Raw genomic sequence first — 22,076 nt, 5'->3', positions numbered from 1 at the left:
TTTCTGCATTTCTTCAGCATTTGCACAACACAAATAACTTCACAATTTCAACTGCTTAGCTAATGCTAAGCCACTTTGCAGCTTAGATTCAGTTAAGTACTCTGGCACTTCCCTTAAGCCTTCTAGCCATTCTGCCTTTTCTCCAATTTCTCAGTATCATTCCACTAAATGCTGCTCAGACCTAATACAGTATTTTAAATGCAGATGAATGAAAGCAGCAGAATAAGAAACACCGTTTTTTATCAATTACAGAATCCTCCATAAGTGGCACTTAGCCAAATGTTAGAAAATATCCCAACATAACATGACGTGTACCAGAGAATGATGTATTTTCAGTTATGTATCAGAACAGGTCTAACAGATAATCCATGCCTGCTAACACTTGTAAATACTTCTTAAGTACCACTGAATTAGGTAGACATGCCCTAAAACTGCTCGTTTTAGATATCCACTTGCACTGAAAAACAAGACTAAATTGTTAGAACTTCATCTCTCTATTGACTGAAATCCAAGGTATAAAAACCAACTTTTAAAAATTAGAATTTGAAATAATCGCATTTAAGCCCACAATCTCCAACTTGCTTTTCTTTTCTCAACCTCAGCAAACATCTCACAAAATAATACTGTAAGATAGCCGCTGCTGTAGGTAAGTGTTTTCCAACAGAGATTCAGAGGAATGATGCACAACCTGTAAACTAACTTTCTGAATCCAAGCTATTTGCTAATTTACTCATTTCTTCCTTGTCACTTCACTGCATCTGTTCAGCATGTCTCAATTTGATCATTAGCTGCCTCTGTGAATGGACTGTTTTAAAGTCTCTTTAAAATACTTTGTTTTATTAAACAGTTTACCAATACTTCTAAAATAAAACGAAATACATTGATTGAATAGAAAAAAAAAAGCAGTGTGGATTTTGCAGTAAAGTTACTGTCACACAGTAAACACTAACTTTGTGGAAGATGAAGACACTGAGATTTCTAGGAAAACAGGCAGAAAGCTTGGTTATACCTTCTGAAAGACTTCTGCCTGAAGAACTTCACAGAGTTAATGCATTAACCAACGATTATAAATCTTTTTACACATACCAGGAGAAAACATAACAGGCAGGGTTGGGGGCACACAGAGATTTTCCTTGCTCACATTCAGTAAAAGCAGCAACAGAATAGGAAAGCTTACATTTATTGATTCATCCGCTTCCAGAGTTTCTGCTGTCCCACTGTCACAGTTAGCTAGCTGAGCTATTTCTGGAAAGAAAAAGAAAAAGCTTCATTTTAAACTATGGAAAATACAAAAGTAAATGAAGCACAGAAAACATGAGAAGTGACACCTTTCTGGAATACTTCATAGTAAATGGTGTCCTACCTGTAGCACTTGACAAATAGCTTTCAGGTCACCTCCAAGCATATATTAAAAAATCCACCCAGAAAATGAAGACCTGCTATTCATTGCCTATGTAACAATCTTCCACTGAAGCAATGAAGATCAGCCATGAAGCAATGAAGACCAACACCGTTTTCACTGCTGAGACCTGGGAATTCCAAGAGCTGTGTGCAAACTGAGTGCTAAGGGAAAGACAGCACTAACCTGTTAAAACTCCTGGGGATCTCAGCCCCTGAGGGGTAAACAGTAGGATCCTTCTTGGGCTCCTTCACAGTTACAGCAAAAGCTTCTAGTTTAGACCTAAGATAGACTCTAAATAGTTTGCTTTTTCTGCAAAGGAATGCTGATAAGCCTAGCAGAAAGCTAAAAGCCATTTACATAGAAACTTATCATTTACAGAGTCACTAACACAGATGACTTCTCCAGGAAGGTAAGATTTTAGGAGCCTACAGCTTGATCAAATTGTCCGTGCCAGTGCCAACCTATGCTGCAGAGCTCCTAAGCCAAGCCTATTCTTCAGGGCGGATAGTAACCAAGAATTCATCGGGGTAAAAAAAGCTAAACAGGACAGTCAGTCACTAAAAGACCCCAGCAACCATATACATATTTTATTATATATCCTACATAGCCAAAGATGCAGATTTTATCACAATGATGTACTAGGAATCAGAAATAAGACCAAATAAAATGTGCAAGGTTCAATTTTATCTCAGGACTGAATTTATGAATTTAACTGAATTTATGACTATGAAATACAACTGAATATTCACACAGAATATCCAAACTGGATTTTTCTATATAAAAATAAGTGTTCATTGAAAGTTAAATGCTCCACAACACTTACTACACTTACTTACTACAATTTTAAAAAGCAAATTAATCACATAATTTTCTGTTGGAACAGGTAAAGATTAAATGAGTAACTCTCATTTGTAACCACTATACAAACCAAAACATGTGATGAATGTAAGAAACAGAAGAAATCAGAAAGTCACTTCAGAAGCCAAATAGATCTTTCAAGTTTTAAAGAAGCTAAAAAGCATTCCAAAAATTAAGTTAATAAACAGTGAAAAAAATCCCAATAAAAAGAAAAAAATCTTAAAGAAACAAATTATATAGGCTGAACCTGAAGTGGATTTTCCAGTCAAAAGTCACAGTTTTGTGAACATGGGGGTTTTGGAATAGAAGTGCTGATGAAACCTATTTGTATGGGTGACAACCAAGCTAGCTAGAATAATATACTCTGACAGCATTCTCAACCAAAATTAATTACATAAGTAGGAAATTAAAATAATTTTTTTGAAACAAAACTTACGCAAAATAACCATTATCTGAGAAATCCATATTATTCGCAAGCAGTAGGTGCTAACGGGATGGAACCAAACGTCAGCTTTCAAAACAAGGATCTATGGAACCATTTTTCAATGCCTGAAGAGATTTTTTCAAACTCATCTAAATACCATTAAACATCTGTCCTTTCATCGTTTTAAAACCTTTCTGAAGACTAATGATTCAAAAAGGTAAAGATGGTGATTTAAAAAACACGGGGAAAAATTTCTCCCCAGGGAACTCTTCAGAAATGCAGCCACCAGTCTCTGCTAAGTGATGAATCTGTTGTGGTATTGCTTTCGGTATAGTATAAATTTATCTAACATTATCTCCAAATAATGCAAGCATCATTTGACTCAAAGAACGGACACTATAGTCATGACAGCAAACAAAGGAGGCAAGTCGAGAAATGTTTAAAGTAGGTTGCTTTTCCCTGCAGATGAAATAAAATCCTTTGCATGAACATTTGTGAACACTGAAGACATAAATTAACATCTTGGTTGAAAATACAATTCTGTGTTACAGGATAAGTAGTGCTACTGAGGTGCACCTTTTTTGTTTTGAAAAACTTGGTTCTGTTTTTAAAAATTTTCTATTTTTACGTTAAAAGGCTTTAAAGTTCTTGAGGATGATCCTCCCATAATATTTTTATAGTAATGAATACAGTGCTCCAAATAATTCTCTTTGTAAAACATTAATTCCAGGGCATAAAGCCATAGCCCTTCTTTTATTTTTGCTTAAGTAGCGTCCCTATATATAGAGACACCAATTTACATCAAAAGCAGGTCACTTAAGAAGTCATTGCAAAGTGATTTATACTGCTTATAAATATTACTTTTTTTGAAGCATGGGAGGAAATCATTAACACAGATCAGATGGCCTAAATTACCTATTATAAATACTCATACACATTAATCTTTAAAAAACACTAAATAATTCAATTTCTCAAATATCCAGCTGAACCAAGAATCAGTAATACATATATCATACACCCCACACCATTTACTGACAGACCACTTGGACCATTTTTTCCTTCAGAAAAAATCCCCAAAACCCAACATTTCAATTACCATTTGAATGCTTCAAAGTCTCTTATATTCATTAATATTTAGTTTATGAAATAAAGTAAGATGTGTCGTAGATGAAGTATGCTCCCATAAAACAAAATACTTAGAGAAAGCAGCATTCCTTATTTATTTATAGGCATTTGTTTCCAGACCTCTCTCACAATAAGCTGTCCAAAAAAAAGTTCTTATTAAACAACTGGCAGATTCTTGACTACTGCTGAGGAACACTTTTATCCAAGTGGCCGGGACGAGTCAGTGAGAAAGGTGAGGTTCCACTGGCAGAACCAGAGTCAATGATACAAAATTCTCAACCCACACTCCAAATTAAATCTGGCATACTTGATCAGTGAAGAATTGATGAACTGTCAGTTTAGGACAGACCAATAGCTCACCAAATCCAGAAGACAATGCTTTATCTTGCGGAGAATTTCAATACTTCTTGATCTTTTCAAAACCAAAGGGAAAAAAGTATTTATGTATACTTTCTGAGTTTCTCTAGCTTCCTTTGCTGCACTCCAAATATAAACAAAAAGCATCAAAGCTGTTAATCTGTACCTCAGACAAAAGAAATAATACTAAATTTGCATGAGGAAGTTCTGTGAATATAGGAAGTGGACTAATATAGGCTTGACTTTCTTTAGAACTGTTAATATAACATTAATGTCATCCGTAACAATACTCAAACTAACTGAATAATACTCAAACTGAATTAGAACTAACCCAATTCCTGATTCAACTGGCAGTGCTGAACAAACTGTTTTACTTCAGCAAAGAGTTTTAACATACAGTGTACTACTACTCTGATTTAACAACATGTGATCTTACACCATGACAGCTAGCAAAAAAAAAAAAAAAAAAAGTTTATCATAATTTTTTGCTGTTATTTTGGGTTGTCAAGCCCTCTCCTAGTCCTGGTTGATACCACAATAGACAAGCTTGCTGTCACCAGCTAGGCTCATTTTTCCATTATGGCATTTCTGCTAGTTTCTTCCAAATTGCAGAACTAGCACTGAACACAATGCTCCAATTTCTGTTTGTCACCAGGCATAGAACCTGGTCACAGGGAGGCAAAGAAGATGATCTGGCTAGGACAGAGATGTAATTTTAGTTTTTTCAATTATGTCTTTAAGACAACCACAGAATGCCTTGTCTTAGAAAGGACCTTGAAGATCACCTTCTAAACCTTCTGCCATGGGCTGAGACACAGAATTACAGTATCCGCTGAGTTGGAAGAGACTCAAAAGGACCACCCCCAAGAGTGGCATCATATGCCTGACAGTGTTGCTCAACACTTCTTGAACAGTGACAGGCTGGTGCTGTGACCACTTCCTGGGGAGACTGTTCCAGTGCCCAGCCACCCTCTGGGTGGAAAACCTTTTCCTGATATCCCGCCTAAACCTCTCCTGGCACACCTTCAGGCCATTCCTTCAGATCCTGTCAGTGGTCACCAGAGAAGAGATCAGTGCTTGCCCTCCTCTTCCCCTCATGAGGAAGCTGTGACTGCAGTGGGGTCTCCCCTTCAGTCTGCTCCAGGCTGAACAGACCAAGTGACCTCACCCACTCCTCACACAGCTTCCCCTCAGGCCCATCACCATCTTTGCTCCCCTCCTTTGGATGCTTTCCAACAGTTTCAGGTTTCTCTTATATTGCATTGCTGAAAACTGCCTCCAGCCCTGGAGGTGAGGCTGCCCCAGGGCAGAGCAGAGCAGGACAACCCCCTCCCTTGCCTGGCTGGAGATGCTGTCCCTGATGCCCCCAGGACACACTTGGCCCTCCTGGCTGCCAGGGCACTGCTGACCCACGTTCATCTTGCCATCAGCCAGGAGCCCCAGGTCCTTCCCACGGCACTGCTCTCCAGCTGCCATTCCCCAGTCTGTGTACATCCAGGGTTGCTCCATCCCAGGTGCAGAATCTGGCACTTTCCCCCTGCTGAACTTCATATGGTTGGTGATTGCCCAGTCCTCTAATTGTCAAGGTCCCTCTACAGGGCCTCTTTGCCTCTGAGAGAGTCAACAGTTTCTCTCAGTATTTTAACATCTGTGAACTTGCTTCGTATCCCTCCCAGTCCTGCACCCAGTCATTTAAGAAGATGCTGAAGAGCACAGAGCCTAAGGTGGTGCCCTGCGGAGCCCCCCTGGTGACAGGTCCCCACTCTGATGTCACCCCACGCACTCTAACCCTTTGCACCTGACCCATGAGCCAGCTGCTCTCCGATCAGATGATGTGTTTGTCCATCTGAGTGTTGGACATTTTGTCCAGCAGGACAACTGCGAGAGACAGTACTGAAAGCTTTACTGAAATCCAAGATGACACCAAGTGGCTTTTTTTTTTTTAATCAGCTTAGGTGGGTTACCTTTTCACCTTCCACTAGACCAAGCTGGTCAGAGGCCCATTCTAGTCTTAAACGCTTCCAAGGCTGGGGCACCCATCACTTCTTTGGGCAACATGTTCCAGCACCTCTCCACTCTCATAGTAAAGGAAAATTATGCAGTGAAAATACCTCCACTAGAACCTAAGTTCTCCCTACAAAAGCCCCCAACACGGACTCAAATTAAACAGGAAATTAATGGGACAGTCTTCTCAGAGGCTCCAAGATGAAGGAACCTGGGAGCACTGAAAGGCAAACAACAGCCCAGCCTTTATAACCTTCCAACCTTTATAACTGTGCTTAGGTAATAGCCACCATCAAATCATCCCAGTAAATTTCAGCTAGAGCTGCAGTGAAGAAGTTGCATTGTCAGGCTGGAAGAAGATGAGTTGTATCATTGATACAGTGCATTTGTGAATGATATTCACAAAAAAAAATCCTATTCAGAAGAGATGGCCTTTTAAATGTGTTTGAGCTTGTGAGAGTACAGTGAAAGTCAGCAGACACTTGTTCTGCCACCATCTTTACCTTTTCAGGTATGCATAGATTATCAGAATGATAGAACACATTGAGAAGGAAGAACGTAGATACCTACAACTATACCAGGAGATTCACTTACCTTCCAGAGGATCTTTATTCAAGCCCAGCTGGCTAATAATATATCGAGGGATGTCTGTTTTAATGCCTTGTCCCTCTTTAGCATGGCCTTCAGCTGCTTCCAAGAGATAGTAAAACTCTTCAGGATCAAATTCCTAGAGGAAAAATAATTATCATTTTCTCTGCTGAAACTGGTTCCTTGGGGTCTAACATAAAAATTTCCTTTGCTTCTTCTAACTCTACATACATGGCATTTTCCTATTAAAAACAGTACCTCTTTTTTCTATTACTAGTCGTTTACTAATCTATTCTGATTCTTATACAGTGTAACATGATGAGACCAATGGAACTGCATGTCATTATTTCAAGCATTACTTTATATGAATAGTATGTTCTTTGCCCTCAAAACTTCATGTTTTGAGTGAAATGACCTATAACCAGCAAAAAAAAAGATTTCAAATACAGAAGACTGTCTCCTGGCATGTGCTTGCTTATAAAAATCCACTACAACTACGTAAATATATTGCCTTTTTTACTTCTGAAGTATTAACTTCAAGTATTTTCAATCAATATATATGCACAGTGTTTTATGGAAAATACAATTAAATAAAACACTAACTTTAAAATGACAATAAAATTGAAACTTGATTTAAAAAATCTGAGCTTCTTTGATCCAATTGTTTTAAATCCCGAAATGAAACATTATCCTGTGGGAACTAACTATATTACAATTATCATTTATAACATACCAAAAAGGCAAGTGTCAACAAGGAACAAAAAGAACAGAAACTCAAAACTCTACCTATTCCCAAGTCCCTTGGAAATACATTTATTTTACTACCTTATAAAAAGAGAAATACATTGAAAGGAGCAAGGAAGATTATTAAAACAACATGGGTAGGATTTTTTAGTACAATTTATCTCTCTACTGGCATGAATTCATACCAAAAATCTGTTCATGGATCTTGCATTCTTCAAGGTGTTTGTGCCTATAAGTGCAATCCTTAACAGAGTGATAGCCATCAGTCATTAATGTAACAAAATAGACTTTTTCCTCGAGTAGGTCAGCTCTGACACAAATACCTGTAGGAGCCAGGCAGACTGCCAATACAGCTAATTTCCTGACTGTTTTGCAGCCAAACATAACTCCATGGTGTTTTAGACTGCATGTTGAATCACAAGGGTCCTGTCCTAGATCCTCAGGCTACTAAGGACTCAGAAAGTCAACAACCCAGCCCAGAGGCAGCTTGAGAAATTTGGTACCATGCTTCATTTTGGTAGCATCAAAACTGCTGCAGCTACCGGGAGGAGCTGCAGCATATCTGAAATAAAATATCTTTGGAATTTTCAGTCTTATGGAAACAATCTTAGTTTTACACATGTCATGAAACAATTTTCATCATGTACAACCTACTGCAAAGGACTTACCACAAACCCATGAACTGTACAAGCTGCCTCACTTTAGCTCTAAGTCTCAGTATGCTGTAAACCTACCCAAAAATCTGAACCAATAACTGAACAGTACATGCTGTTTCAGTCTTACTCTCCTCATCTTACATGCCGTCCCCAGCTGTATCTCTTACATGTTACTCCTTGGCACTAAAGCAGCCAACAGCATGATGCCAAGATTTCTATTTACTTTTGTCATGAATACATTATCATCTGCTGACCTACTGCAGAGGCAGATCTACAGATATAATTCTCCACTGACTAGCAAGACATGGCAATTTCAAAACAGGTAATTTACATCATATGAATGTGTGTGTGTGTACAACTATCTAAACACACACACATATATATACACACAGAAGTCCAACTACTGAGAAGCAATGAATTTATTTTCTGATCTTCACTTCCAACTCTCCATTTCATTTTCCATATACAAATGGCAAAAAACAGCTCTTACCATAAATGAAACCATAAACCCTTTATTCATATGATTATCAAGTAAACTAAAACAGGATTTCACATGCTATGATCACCTGAGACAAGACCACCATCATAAAATTGACAGCTTTACTGCATGGTGCCTGAAATGTTTAATGACCACAAAGCTGGATTTACTTCCCACAATTTTATGAACTTTCCTACTGAGGCTGAAGTTTTCCACACTTAGTATCTATTTCAGACAGATACTCTAAAATACCAGACAGCAATATTCAAAGGTTTCCACAGAAACACTACAGAAAAAAATACTGCAAATTTACAATTATGCTTATGATTTTGGCTTAACATCTTCTTGCATGAAAAATGTACTGCTTTATGACCGTACGCCTAAATTTGTTTAAGCTACCCATATCTGTAGAGACATACAATGCAGGGTTGTTACAATCCAGATGAAACCTCTTGAAGATCCTGTTTGAAGTGAGAACACTTGAAGCAAGCTGTGCTGGCTTTCCCTGCCACTGCTGCTCTGACACTCAACTAGGAGACAGTCATATCTCACCTTAGCACCAGTTTTCTTCCACTTACTCCAGCATGCCCAGAAAAAGGAAAGGTGCAGAACACACATTACTCGACTTGAAGGATAAGGCAGGGCAAGCAGCCTAGGATAAAACCCCAGTGGAATAAACTCGGAACTAAGTGAACAGAGATTTGGACTAGATCCCATTAAAACTTAGCACCTAGGGAACATGAACGAATAGGCAAATAGACCATCAGGAGAGAACCTGAATTGGAACCACAGAATTATCATGGTTTAAAGAGACCTTTAAGATCATGCAGTCCAATAATCCACCCAGCACCACCACTATAATCCCTAAACCACTGAACCGTCACTCAGCATGACATGGAAACACCTCTTGAACGCCTCCACGTAACTCCACCACCTGCCTACACAATCTATTCCAATGCTTGACCACTCTAACAGGGGAAAAAATTTTCAAATATGTAATCTGAATCTCCCCTGTCTTAATTAAGGGACATTTCCTGTAGTCCTGCAGGAACCGTAGGAGAGACCAGCTCCCACAGCTTCCTTTCAGGGAGCTGTGAGAGCAGTAAGGGGCTCCCTGAGCCACCTCTTCTTGAGACTAAACAAACCCAGCTCCCTCAGCTGCCCCTAGATAGATTTTGTAAACCCTTCATGAGTCTTGTTGCTCTTCACTGGACACATTCCAGCACCACAGTAGAAAGCTAATGGAGAATGATGATGCTTAGAGCAAGGCTTGATGGGAGAAAGCTAGCAAGCCTATAATGGAAGGATGTAAAGTATTACTAAGAAATCTTGGTCTGACTGCCTACAAGATATATCTAAGAGCATTTTTGGATGTGTGCTAATAGAGAAGGATGGAAGCCAGAGAAGGAAAAAACAAGGATATGAGAAACTGGGTGATGTGGAAAAACATAAAAACCCTGTAAATAGAGCAGGGAACAGCACACTAGGCACAGAATGAACTTCTCGGGGAGAAAGAGGGAAACAAGTTTGGATTCAAAGGCAAAAACAGGACATGCTAAGATGTTCTCTCTAAAATGTTTCTCTTTGTTTTGGTTGTTTTTTTTAAACATCTCTTTCATGCTGATTCAGAGCATATATCTTATTTTTAGATTCCCTCTGAACTGCAAATCACGAACAAAAAAGCAACTGGGAACGCTGAGACACTGGGTGTTCCCAAAACAAAACAGAGGCAGCTCTCAAAATGCCCATGGCTGAATGAGCCAGAGTGTGGATTAACTGTGCCACAGATGAAGGGACACAGCACAGAGCCAAAATCAGGTTGGAAAGACTCACTAGCTCAGATTCAGTGTGATGCAAATGCAGTTATGACAATTTCAGGCATAACTTGAGTCTAGCAGAAGGCTGGCTTCCACATAAGCCCTGCCAGACTCAAATAGCTGTATGTAGCACCAATACTGATCTTAGCACTGGCAAGCAGAGTGGCTCAAAGTCAGCTCAGGCTGCCTGCCAGGCCTTTTGGACTCAGGTTGGCTCTGGCATGGTGTTTGGGTGTCTACACCATTCTCCTGTGTACACTGTGTTCTGCAAGTTCAACTGAACAACTGAAGCACGCAGGCTCTGTGCGTAGGAGCAATTCCCTGCACCTGAGCCATCCCAGCTTCCACAGCATGGGCAAGAAAAGCAAAAACACGCCCACAAGGCTCACACAAACTAACTCAGTCTGGCAACAACGCTGCTACGCTCATGCATAAATAAATTAACTCTTCTGCTCCTTCTGGTCCCCAGTATAACTACCGAAGTATCCAGACAGCCTAATCCCTCTGCTGATCATCAGATCAGGTACTGCAGGGCTGACCTCAGGCTGTTTATACTTCTGGCAGCTGTTGAGAGCAACAAAGTTATGAAACTGTTAAGAAATGAGAAAACCACCAAGCAATTACAATTCTGGGACAGTCTTCCCAAGAAATGGAGAAGTTTAGAAAAACAACAGAAAAAGCCAACTGGTTTTAAACAGCAGCTTCCTCAGTTGATGAAAAGGATTCTATACCACAGCATCTGCAATAGTAGGGAACTAAACAAAACTGCAGGAGGTCCTGCCAGTATACTATATCCAATAATAGAAGTGGAAAGGATCCCACTAACAATGAAGCCCTACCACAACGGTTTGACATGTTCCAAAAATCAGTTGTAAAGAGCCTTGAATACTGAATTGCCTACACCACTAAAAACACTACTCATAGTAAGCATGACCTTACCAGGCATTCCAGTAAGCGAGCAGGACGAGCAATAACAATCAGGATTTTTCTAACAAGTTGTTTAATAAATGCCATTTCTCCACTCTCTGATCGCTCTTGTGCCTGAAAGATAAATATAGTGTCATATTAAACCAAATCACATTCAATGCACTGCTTAAGGAAGCATGCATGTTATTTAGGACACCTGTAGGGTTTGAAGTATGTACTTGGTACAAACAGCGCATCAATTTCAAGATACCAGCAGAGATAACAAAAATCTAAGCAATACTGTATCTTCTGTTCAAATAATCCCAGCGTCAAAACTCTAACACTGTAACAATAAAAGTGCCTACAACAAACACCTACTTTTTTTCCCCTTGTTTCTTAAGCTTACGCAGTATTATTACCAGCAGTTTTGCAAACAGATAAAATAAAACAATACAGATCGACACAGATATATACGTGTGGGTTGTGCCTCAATTTGTTAACAATGTTAGGCCGAAATGAAAACTAACATAACTGATGGTAATAGATATAACCAACATCCATCAGAAATCCATACTGTCTTTTGGTCAGTCACAGGAAGATGACAATTTATACACAGATACGCATATAAAAAACCTACACTTGCAGAGAGGCTTCATCTAAAGGTACATGTTGGAAGGATGACAATAAAAATTGAGTTATACAAAGATTACAAAAGAGAGGGGGAAGTGCTATAGAAAAACATATACAGAAAAAAGTACTTCTAGAAGGTTTGACAACATCTGCACAATGGTCTGAGCTGCATTTCAAGTTTCCTTTAAATGTTCCCCTCTAAGAACAAATTACATTATTTAAAGATGCTAGTGAACGCAAAGAAACCAGAAACCATGTAACTCTCCTTCTGATTAGAATGTACTAATAGCCCTTGCCTCAATTATCAAAGCATTTCCTTACTCTGAACAGTAGAACTCACAGACTTAAGTTTTTCAGAATCTCTTGCTTATTCAAAACCACAAAGAAAATTAAGAAACTAACACTTAAAAATTATTACTATGGACCAGTAAGTACTTTTTCCGTAACACATTACATTTTTGAAAAAACCCCTATGAAAATAGGAAGCTATGCATATTGCTCTAAATGTAAGGACTACAATTTTAAAAATCATCAAATATATGAGAGGAACTAATTTGTGGAGTTGAAAAAAGAAAAAATAGAGAATGGCACAAATATCATCTAGCAGGTTTCAGAAGAATCTTAACTGGACAGAAGCATGATACTGAACATTATCAACTTAGCCCAAATAAAACTCTTTTCTAAACAAAACACCTGCCTATTTTAACCACCAACCAAATTTAAAGCACCTTTGTAGAGTATTATGAACCCTCAGGTGCCTAAGTGAACAGAAGATTCAATACATGTTACATTTAAGGGGGATGAAGCAGGAAAGCATTCATGTCCACTCGAGCTTAAAATTCTAAAAATTTTGGCTGAACCAAGCCACTTCAACCTCAAGGGAGTCTTCCCCTAGTTAAGGTAACTGCACAGTGCCAAGTAGCAGCAGGAAATGCAGCGAAGTGCCCATAACAAAGCTGTGCAAAGAAAATGTTTTCATACTGTCATATCATGCTATTAACAAGAAGCAAGCTGTGAACTCAAAAGTTAAGTCTGATTTTTTTTAAGGTACAGTGTCTTTGCAGAACAGGAATCTTTTTCATAATAAAGAATTAGCATCAAAGAATATGACAGAATGAGTGGCTTGGTGATTCTTTAAACCATACATTGCTTTATATGCAGATTGAAAAAATAATGTGCTGGCATGTTTTTTCAGCAGGTTTTGGGAGAAGTGTTAGTGAACACAATCTAATTTTTATTTAATGTGTAGCCATTTTAAGGTATGTATTGTCAACAGTGTTAACAGTGGTTCAGTGAATCCTGGCTTAGGCATGTTTTATTGTATTATGACATTAGCAACTGGCCAATTCTGCCTGTAACTGGCATGGCAGAACTATGATTTAAAAAGAGGGTTTCAATAACCCAGAGTAAATTAACTGATGTCTTAAATTTGTTTTGCTGTATGGAAAGTTCAAAAAACAGTAGTGTCAGAAATCCTACTTACTGAATGGAAATTAGCAAAACAGCAGCACAGGAAAAACAAAAAAAAAAACCAGAAACAAAAAACAAAACTAAAATAAAAACTAAAAAAAAAAACCCAACCCACAAACAAATCCCCCTCCCCCCCAAAAAAACAAAAACAAAAAAACCCCCACCAAACCCCGCCCCAAAAAAACCCCACCAAAAACCCACAAACAAACAAACTCTGCTTGTGCATTCAGAAGAAAGCAGAAGACAAATTAAGACAGGCACCGTATCTTAATGTTATCAGCTGGAAAAAAATTCTGAACTGCCTTCAAATCTGCTGCTCTATCAGATTAATTTTGACTTATAACAAAGTCACAAATAAATGAGAACACAAATAAATGAGTACATTACATGTTGCACTCATTCTTCTGAAAATCATACATTAACAAACTACAGCAATTTATGTAACAACACGTTTGCCAAGTTTCAAGTTCTTCTTAATTAATTTAGCTGATTGTTCTATGAAAGTTTCAGAACATTTAGAAAAGACATTATTTCTGTTAATCAACATTTCAGCTATGAGAGGAATGTTACAAATAATTAAATAATAAATAATCTCCCACTATTCTTAGCTAATAGAAAGCTAAGGGTTGCTGACCGCTTTCTCATCACAGTAGGGTTGATAAGAGCTAAGTGTGTATGTTACCTCATTTACTTAAAGGAAATGGAATAGCCAGCCCTGTCTGGGGCTTATCTAAGCCATCTTCTGTAAGCCATCTACAACTTGCACTGCAGGACATCACGTGCTTTTTTTTCTGTAACCTTTACAACCCTCTATTCCAGACCAATATGCTAGGATGCCTTATAGTTTTTGTAGGAGTCATTATGTTACCTAAAGCATCTTCTGAATACCACTGAGACAATTACTACAGTAAACGATCGTAATTCAAGACAATATTCGAGAAAACTCTCAGGCAAACAGATTTTAACAATTTTTCAGGCAAATACACAGCAGTTTCATGGCTCATACCTCCTGCAGCAATTTGTCTAATTTCTGCTGTAATTCAAGGAAGTATCGTGACGTGATGAGGCCCTGGTGAGATTTATCCAAACAATCTCGAGCCAGTTCTGTGATCTGATGGTGGGTAAAACTGAGCACTCCATCTGCCAGAGGAAGGATGTTCTCTGGAGAATGATTTGTTATAATGTCCTGAAGCCTCTCTTCCATCTGAGCTGTGGCCTATAGAAAAGTAGTTGTTCAACATATTAAATCAGCTCTACATGAAAGTAAAAGCCTTGAAGTTATTTCTGCAGAACATTTCTGTACTGCCTTAGAATTTACCTAGCTGGAATGCATGAAATGACTGAAGCCAACAGGCAAGAACACAAAGGCGAAGTGACAGATGACATTTCCCCACATTACCAGCACAGAAAAGCAACAGCCTTATTGTTTTGCTATGTAGCTCCCCCACTTTGTCTGCCACTGGTGATTAACCGTGCACTAATCTTGTGATAATCAGTAACAGAACTAAAAAGCTTTTAAGTCAAAGCCAAAGTGGAAATATATAAAAAAAGAAGAAAGAGAATTCATAGGGGTCTACTTTGTTCTGCTAAAACCGCAGATACTACACAGCCAAATATAGTCATTACTTTCACAAAGGTTATTCCATAAAAATATTTCACAGAGCAGAGTTTGAATGAGGCTCATTTGACTAATTAAAAGCACCACAGGCTCACAGGTCCTGCCAAACATGTCTGCAGGTTCCCAGATGTGTTTGTTTTACAGAACCAACTGTCTGGTTCTCACAGAACTGCAGAAGCTTAAAAAAAACCCTTGAAGATATTATTATTATTATTAAACAGTAAACCCACACATCTTAGTTCATATCTCAAACACTAAGAAGAGTGGGTTCTTCACACATCATAATGTTGCTTGATTACTCTGCAAATCTTGACAAATCTTTCTTCATATTGAAGAAATGCAAATAAATTTCTTACTTTTAAACTCATGTTTTAGGAACAGTACCTTGTTTTATTTTCCAGGGGTAACCAAAATCGTAGGAGCAACCAAGAGCATGGTGCTTCAAGTTGTGCACACACACTTGCACCTCGGAATTCATCTGTGTCTCAAGATCTCTGGACAGGAGACCAAAATGTCCTCCTATCTCACAGTCAAACCCCCACATCTGGTCCTGATCTCACTAAAAGCATTAAATCAGTGCATATAATACATATACATGTATGTAAAATACATAGCAAGTGTTTGGGAAAATGAAGAACTGGCACAAACTGAAGGAATCTGCTGGTATATCACAACAGATGCTTCTCAAGACTTAGCACTGGAAACTGGTTTTGATTTACTAATGCAGTATGCATTTGCCCCAAGTACACACCACCTATTAAAATCCAATGTATCATCAGATTCCAATCAGCAGAGTGTACTACCAGCATGATTCATTTCAAAACCAGTCTGGCAGCATTGCCAAATGAATGTCCAGTTCTCAGCCAGAGTTTTCTTTATTGTGATTTTATCGTTGCAGTAAGAGCTCAGTGATGCTTTATGGAAGCCATTACAAGGCTGGATCATTACTTCCCATAACAAAAGCACCACTTACTTAGAACCTATGTTGCCTATCAATTTAGATACTGGGTATCTTAAATATAATTCATTACCTTTGGGAACCTTTCTTTGTAGACATGGTTCATCATAATTATTTCATTGTCACAGCAAGCAGGAGAACGTCCAGGGCTGCAAGCAAAGCAAATTATCCCTTTATACTTGTCCCAGCATGAACTACAAGTAGTTCTCACGTTCTTGTATGATTTATTTGCAACAAAAAGTCAGCACAAATGTCTCTGTAAAGACACAGTCTGCCACCAATGGTAGACTTGCTTCCTTCCTGCTATTTCTATTCAAGTCCTCACGATTATTTAATGTACTTGACATCTAACTGGCAACCATGTCATTCTCCTAGCTTGTAACTGTATTTCAAGGCAGAAGCAGCCTTGTGAACATTATCTTTTTCTCAGAAGGGCAACAGAGATCTGGTCTAACACCTGCATGTTTGAAGATTAGATACAATCAAAATAGCAGGATCTGACCGAGAACTCTGGTAGCTACAAGTGAAAAAGTACAAAATGAGTTTGAGTTTTGCCTGTTTTTCTAAATGAATAATTTGAAAAAAAGATAACAAAACAATCTGTTTTCAATTTAACCAGAAGAAAAAGGCAGTAACTTCTGACAAACAATGTCATGTTTATGCACATGTCAAACAAAGCTGGAGCATTGTGCCCGTAAAAAAAAAGCATAAGACTTTGAGGAAAAGAATTCATAGAAGACACCAACAAACATAAAAAATTACTGTTTGCTATCATGAGCCTCACTGTCCGCTACAAAGCCTTTTAAAAAAATCTCAATACAGACTTCCTGTGTTTGTGATTCTGGCCCATTCAATCTGTCTAGAAAGTCTGGTCTAGTGGAAATGTCACTGCCCACAGCACAGAGGCTGAAACAAGATGATCTTTAAGGTCCCTTCCAACTTAAACAATTATGTGAATCTAAATCTGGCTTCTGGAATTCCTAAAGGTCAGAACTGAACACTAAACTTTGTCACAAGCCATCACAACAGAGAGTTCTTGAACTGATACAGTCAATCTGTTACAGATAGTCACAGGCTACCACTGAGGACAGAGCAGGTACACAGATTGAGAAAAGGAATACTACAACTAGATCACTAACAACTAGGTCATCAAGACAGTATCTGCAGGTTAGCTGCCTTCATATTAAGACCTATCTTAAAAATATTTACCACTGCAGTAAGTCATGACCAAAACCAGAGCAAGTATTTAAAGGACTATTCTCCATATAGCTTCAGTTACACATACATTTCAGACATTTCAAAACCTGTACACACCCCCAGTGTAAAACACCATGATGCTCCCCACAATATCTGAATTTAGATCCAACCCCTGTTTCCAGACACACAAACTCACCTGAGACTTCTGGACCGAGGGCGCATTGCAGTGGTCCTGCACCTGTTATCACTGGCAATGCTCTCAGTGGTACAGAAATGTTTAGACAAAAAATGTAGCTCATCAGGAGTTGGTTGGTATGGTAACTGGTGTAGCTTCTCTTGGGATGAGCAGGACGACTGCAAGAGCACAAGAAAACACAAGCTTCCATCAGAGTGAAAAAAACATTTTCAAGACTGTATCTGGTGTTCATGAATAAAGTAATTTAAGATAAAAATTATAGTTACTGTTTCCACATGCCTGACTACCAATTTAAAGAAGAAAATCAATAATTACCCTAATTCATGAGCTAATTATAGAGTAAATATTTTTAAAAGAACCACTTCAGTTCCAGAAGACACACTGCATTCTAAAAATTTAAGTTTCCTAAGGCAATGGTGATGTCTGATGTCAATGACACATAAGAATACCTAAACTGGAGTCTGCTGAAAATTAATTAGCGAAATAGGATGGCCTAAGCGTGTTAACTGTGAAGTATAACTTATTGTCACAATGCCAAATGTAAATCTTCATAATAAAGGTACTTCATTATCCATACTTAAGACATTACTAATGCTCTTAAAAAGAAAACTAAATGCTATCTAAAACCTTGCTGAAAAAATTAATACACTAATATATTATAAAAAATTGCACATGGAACATAAAGTGAGAGAACTCAATACATTTATCAAGACCGGTTATATGGCTGACAAAAAATGAAAGGAATTACATTAAAACCATGCACTTAGTATAAAACTGTAAGATATGGACAGGTATAAAAATGGATAACCACTCTTGCAACATTTCAATATAGTATAGAGCTGCATTACATGAGCAGTGCAAATGACCATACTACTGTATTTTATGGGCTTTTACACAGCTCTACCCAAGCCATGTTAGATGCTTCCAGGTAGAACTTTGAACTTTTCCATGAACCTAGATCTGGTACCCTTTCTAAAGAACACAGACATAGTTCAAACCATTAACAACTAGCTTTGCTAACGTGGACAGTAGAGAAATGCTCTACAGTTTCTACTACCAAAACCAGTTTCCAAGCTAGCTGATCCATAAATATTCTTGTCTGACTCAAAAAGCTGCTTAGTACCATGCAGACATTCCTTATATTTTACCCACAATAGGGAAGAAGTTGAAAAACCTGAATATCTTTCTGGAGCTCTTCAGTTTCCTTCTGGATTTCTCAATAAAATTGATTTCTGCTGTGTATCAATTTACATGTGCCCATTACTATTTATCTAACTTCTCATACTGAACACCAAGGCCCCCAGCTTGAGTGTTCTTTTAATGGAGGCAAACACAGTAAAGAGTTTCTCTGTTACATCATTTCTAATGAGGGAAATCAATAAACTTTTGTACCATATTAATATTACCCCTGCATTGCTAAGGTCAGCAGATAATAACCAGGCTGGTAAGCACAGAAACTAAGAAGTCTTTTTAATCTCCTGGCAACTTGTGTGGTAAAGGCTAATATCCTAACTCTTAGAAGCAAAAGAAAAGCTTTTTTATCACACTAGTTCTCATGAAGTCATCTCCTAAAGGCAAAAAAGAAAACCCACTGGCAGAAAAGGCTAAGAAGGACTGGTCTGCATGGGAATGCTGCACCACATCAGAACAAGCTGAAGTTTGCTAGACCGTGTTACCTTGCTTTGCTGCAGGCTAAGAGGCATGCACACGGAGAATTTACCACAGCTCATAAGATAAGTAGTAACTTGCTGAGTTACAGTAACTCATGCATGGAATTCTGCCTTAGCACATTACCATGCATAATTCAGCACACAGCATAGGTAAATTCCTTCTTATCTCACACAATAGCAGCCAGTTGTAGTTAACCTCACAGAATATTTCTCACAGCCATGCTCTGAAAAATAAAAGATACTCTAGCACTGGAGAATTTCCCAATACAGAGCAATGCAAGTGGCTATTCCTCTAAAATAATTCTCTATCTCTTTGGTTTCAGGGGATTATGGGAAGATCAGTGGGAATATAACTCATATCACACTTCTCTTCATATAAGGTGTCACCGAGTTTAGATCAAACGTAACTAAAGTGAGGATCTTCCAATTGCTAACCACTCTCAATTGTATCAGGACCATCACAGGCACAAAGTACTTTTTTTGGTGATCTAAATTCTGATTTTAGTACAAATCCATATTCTTACAGCAAAATTCTGAAACAAAATTGTTCTCCTGGCATTTGTCAATTAACGCTCCAAAAATCACACAAGAGTTAAAATATTTTTAGTATGTTCAACTGTAGTGTATTATGGAAACACAGATGATCTTCTGACACAGAAATGCAGATTTGAAAAACACACATCTGTGTATTATCTCACTTCATCACTTTTATAAGGCTTGCTCTCCTGGAAGACAAAATCATCTCAACTGCATGTTCTAGCTGCCAAGATTTGACCCAACTGTGCTAGAGTAAGACACACCAAGAGCTTCTTTTCAACTAAATAATCAAGCAGGAGGTATTTTTATTTTGTTGTGAGAACTGGTATTTGTAGTACTTGCACCACTTCTAAACACATGAGCTTCCATTAAACAGGTAATTCTACCCATCTCATAATTTTCAATACTAAAAAACAAACAAATAAAAAAAACAGAGTAACAAGAAATGGTGAGCTACACTCACCTCAGCATAACTGTGGTAACTACAGACACATTGGCTCCTGCTTTCACTTTCAGCTTCTTGTAAAGACCAAAGTTGTGCTCTATTGCAGTATGTAAAAACTCATTCTGCTCACTGCTTGATACATGTCTAGATTAATGTGAATTTTATTTATTCATCACTGAAAAGGGAGTGTTCTGTATGTACATTTACGGTGTTGTATGAACTGGTCTCTCACTTCCTCTAAGAACTAGTCATAATGTGGAGGAGAAGGCTGAACTGTGCTACCTCTTTCAAATTCTTAAAAAGTACGTGAAACGAGTTAGATGGGTACACTTCTAGTTTTGTTCTGGTGATTCACATACATTATCCAAGGGGTAAAAGAAGAAAGTGAAAAAACATCTCTAAGAAGTGAAGAAATGGTGGCTAGATTTAGAATTGAAAGGATATCCAAGTGCTTTTGCAGGGCTTATCAGCAGTAGCAAATTCTTAGGCAAAAGAGAAAAAGAAACTAACCTGAGGTACTGCAGAAGCCAAGACAATAAAAGCTAATGTGTTTGCCTCAAACACCAATAGCAGGGTGGCTGTGGCACCAGCCAAGGACTGCTGGCAGTAATACTGTGAGAAAGAACAAGATGTGACTGGACAAGGGGCCATACAGAGGTAGGATAGCACTTTTCTGGGACAAAGGTCTTTGATTTACCTCCTGGAGATAAGCACAACTCAGTACAGCACAAACAGAGAAATGAGGTGGAGAAGCAGACATGCACTGTAGAGTGGGGGGGAATCATGACCACCAAAGCCCCAAAGTCCTCTGACCCATTTCCACAAGGATCTGGAAGAATGGACTGTGAGTGATAATTAATTTGCATAAAAAGTGAGAAGCCCACCTTCAGGGTGGCAACAGGTTCTCTATAAAACAGTACTCCCCTTACAAGCCTCAGGCACTTCCAGGACCCTTGACATCCCTGCAGCTGGGCTAATGCTGGAACCAGGACTAGGGATCTCTTCCTCCCCCATCCCTGACCTTTCTTTTTTTCCTTTCTTTCTCACCCCACCCCTTTATGCAAAACTACTGATGCACATATATAGCAGAGACTAATACACCAGTTTCTATGCCAAGTGTGTAATTTACAAATAAAACTTAGTGAATTTTTGTGGATTATCTGACTTCTGTCATTTCTTTCAACCACAAGTATTTACCAATCTTGGGTGCTCCGTACTCTTAAGGGTGGGACACCATAGATATTTATGGCATGAATGCTCTACCACTGCTTTCTTCAACAAAATTAAAATGCATTTATTGGAAAACCAGGTTTATTTCCATAAGTAAGAAACTGTTTACTCAATGGTAGGGATGACGCACATATTTTTACATTCTAGTCAGAAATAATCATGGGGTAAGTCAACAATGATCTATTACAAAAGTTAAGACATGTAAGTCCATAAATGCATGGACAGCATATGCAAATACCACGTAAAACTGCTCCACATTCCAGGATGCCTACAGCAGCTAGTGAACTTAAGTGGGAAAAATGTATATGAATTAGAATGACCATTTTAAAATTGAAGACATCAAAGAAATGAATATGGACAGTAAATTACAACTGTGTTTTGATCTGTTTTTGACACAGCTTTTAATCTCTGTTCTAGCACAAGCCTGTTTCTTGCAACAGTGATGGTGTTTCTATGGCAATTACTTTTATCTGATATAAACTCCTTTATGCCAATATATTTTAGGTGAAGATCACAGCATATATATCTGACCTGCTTCCAAAAAGAGGTATAGAAACATGCCCTAACAAAAATGCTTATGGAATTAACATGAAACAGAGGAATTTACTTGGCAAAAATAGTACCTACACAGAAAAGAAAGCAGAGGTCAAAATTAGTGCTTTAGAGGAAAAGTTATTAAGATACATGAAATTACTCAACATGGTTTAAGACGGACAGAATTGTCCTTCCAGAAGTCTTGGTGGACAAAAATAAAGTAAGAGTTGAT

General features: G+C 38.2%; 1 protein-coding gene across 2 annotated transcripts in view; it reads right to left on the bottom strand.

The window, feature by feature from the left end:
- Positions 1–22,076, bottom strand: part of MAST4 (microtubule associated serine/threonine kinase family member 4) — a 277,346-nt gene that overhangs the window by 34,853 nt on the left and 220,417 nt on the right. For both annotated transcript variants that reach the window (XM_066181232.1, XM_066181233.1), the window contains 6 exons: positions 17,429–17,586; positions 16,109–16,184; positions 14,466–14,675; positions 11,393–11,494; positions 6,765–6,897; positions 1,178–1,245 (listed from right to left, as the gene is read on the bottom strand). In XM_066181232.1, the coding sequence (XP_066037329.1) occupies positions 1,178–1,245; positions 6,765–6,897; positions 11,393–11,494; positions 14,466–14,675; positions 16,109–16,184; positions 17,429–17,586 (747 nt within the window). The remainder of the gene's footprint in view (positions 1–1,177; positions 1,246–6,764; positions 6,898–11,392; positions 11,495–14,465; positions 14,676–16,108; positions 16,185–17,428; positions 17,587–22,076) is intronic.

Source organism: Chamaea fasciata, unplaced genomic scaffold, assembly GCF_029207755.1.
Source record: "Chamaea fasciata isolate MVZ Bird 193981 ecotype frontalis unplaced genomic scaffold, bChaFas1.0.hap1 SCAF_4, whole genome shotgun sequence".
Lineage (NCBI taxonomy): Eukaryota > Metazoa > Chordata > Aves > Passeriformes > Sylviidae > Chamaea > Chamaea fasciata.
Note: the sequence above shows the minus strand (reverse complement) of the source record. Positions and strands in the feature narration are given on the sequence as shown.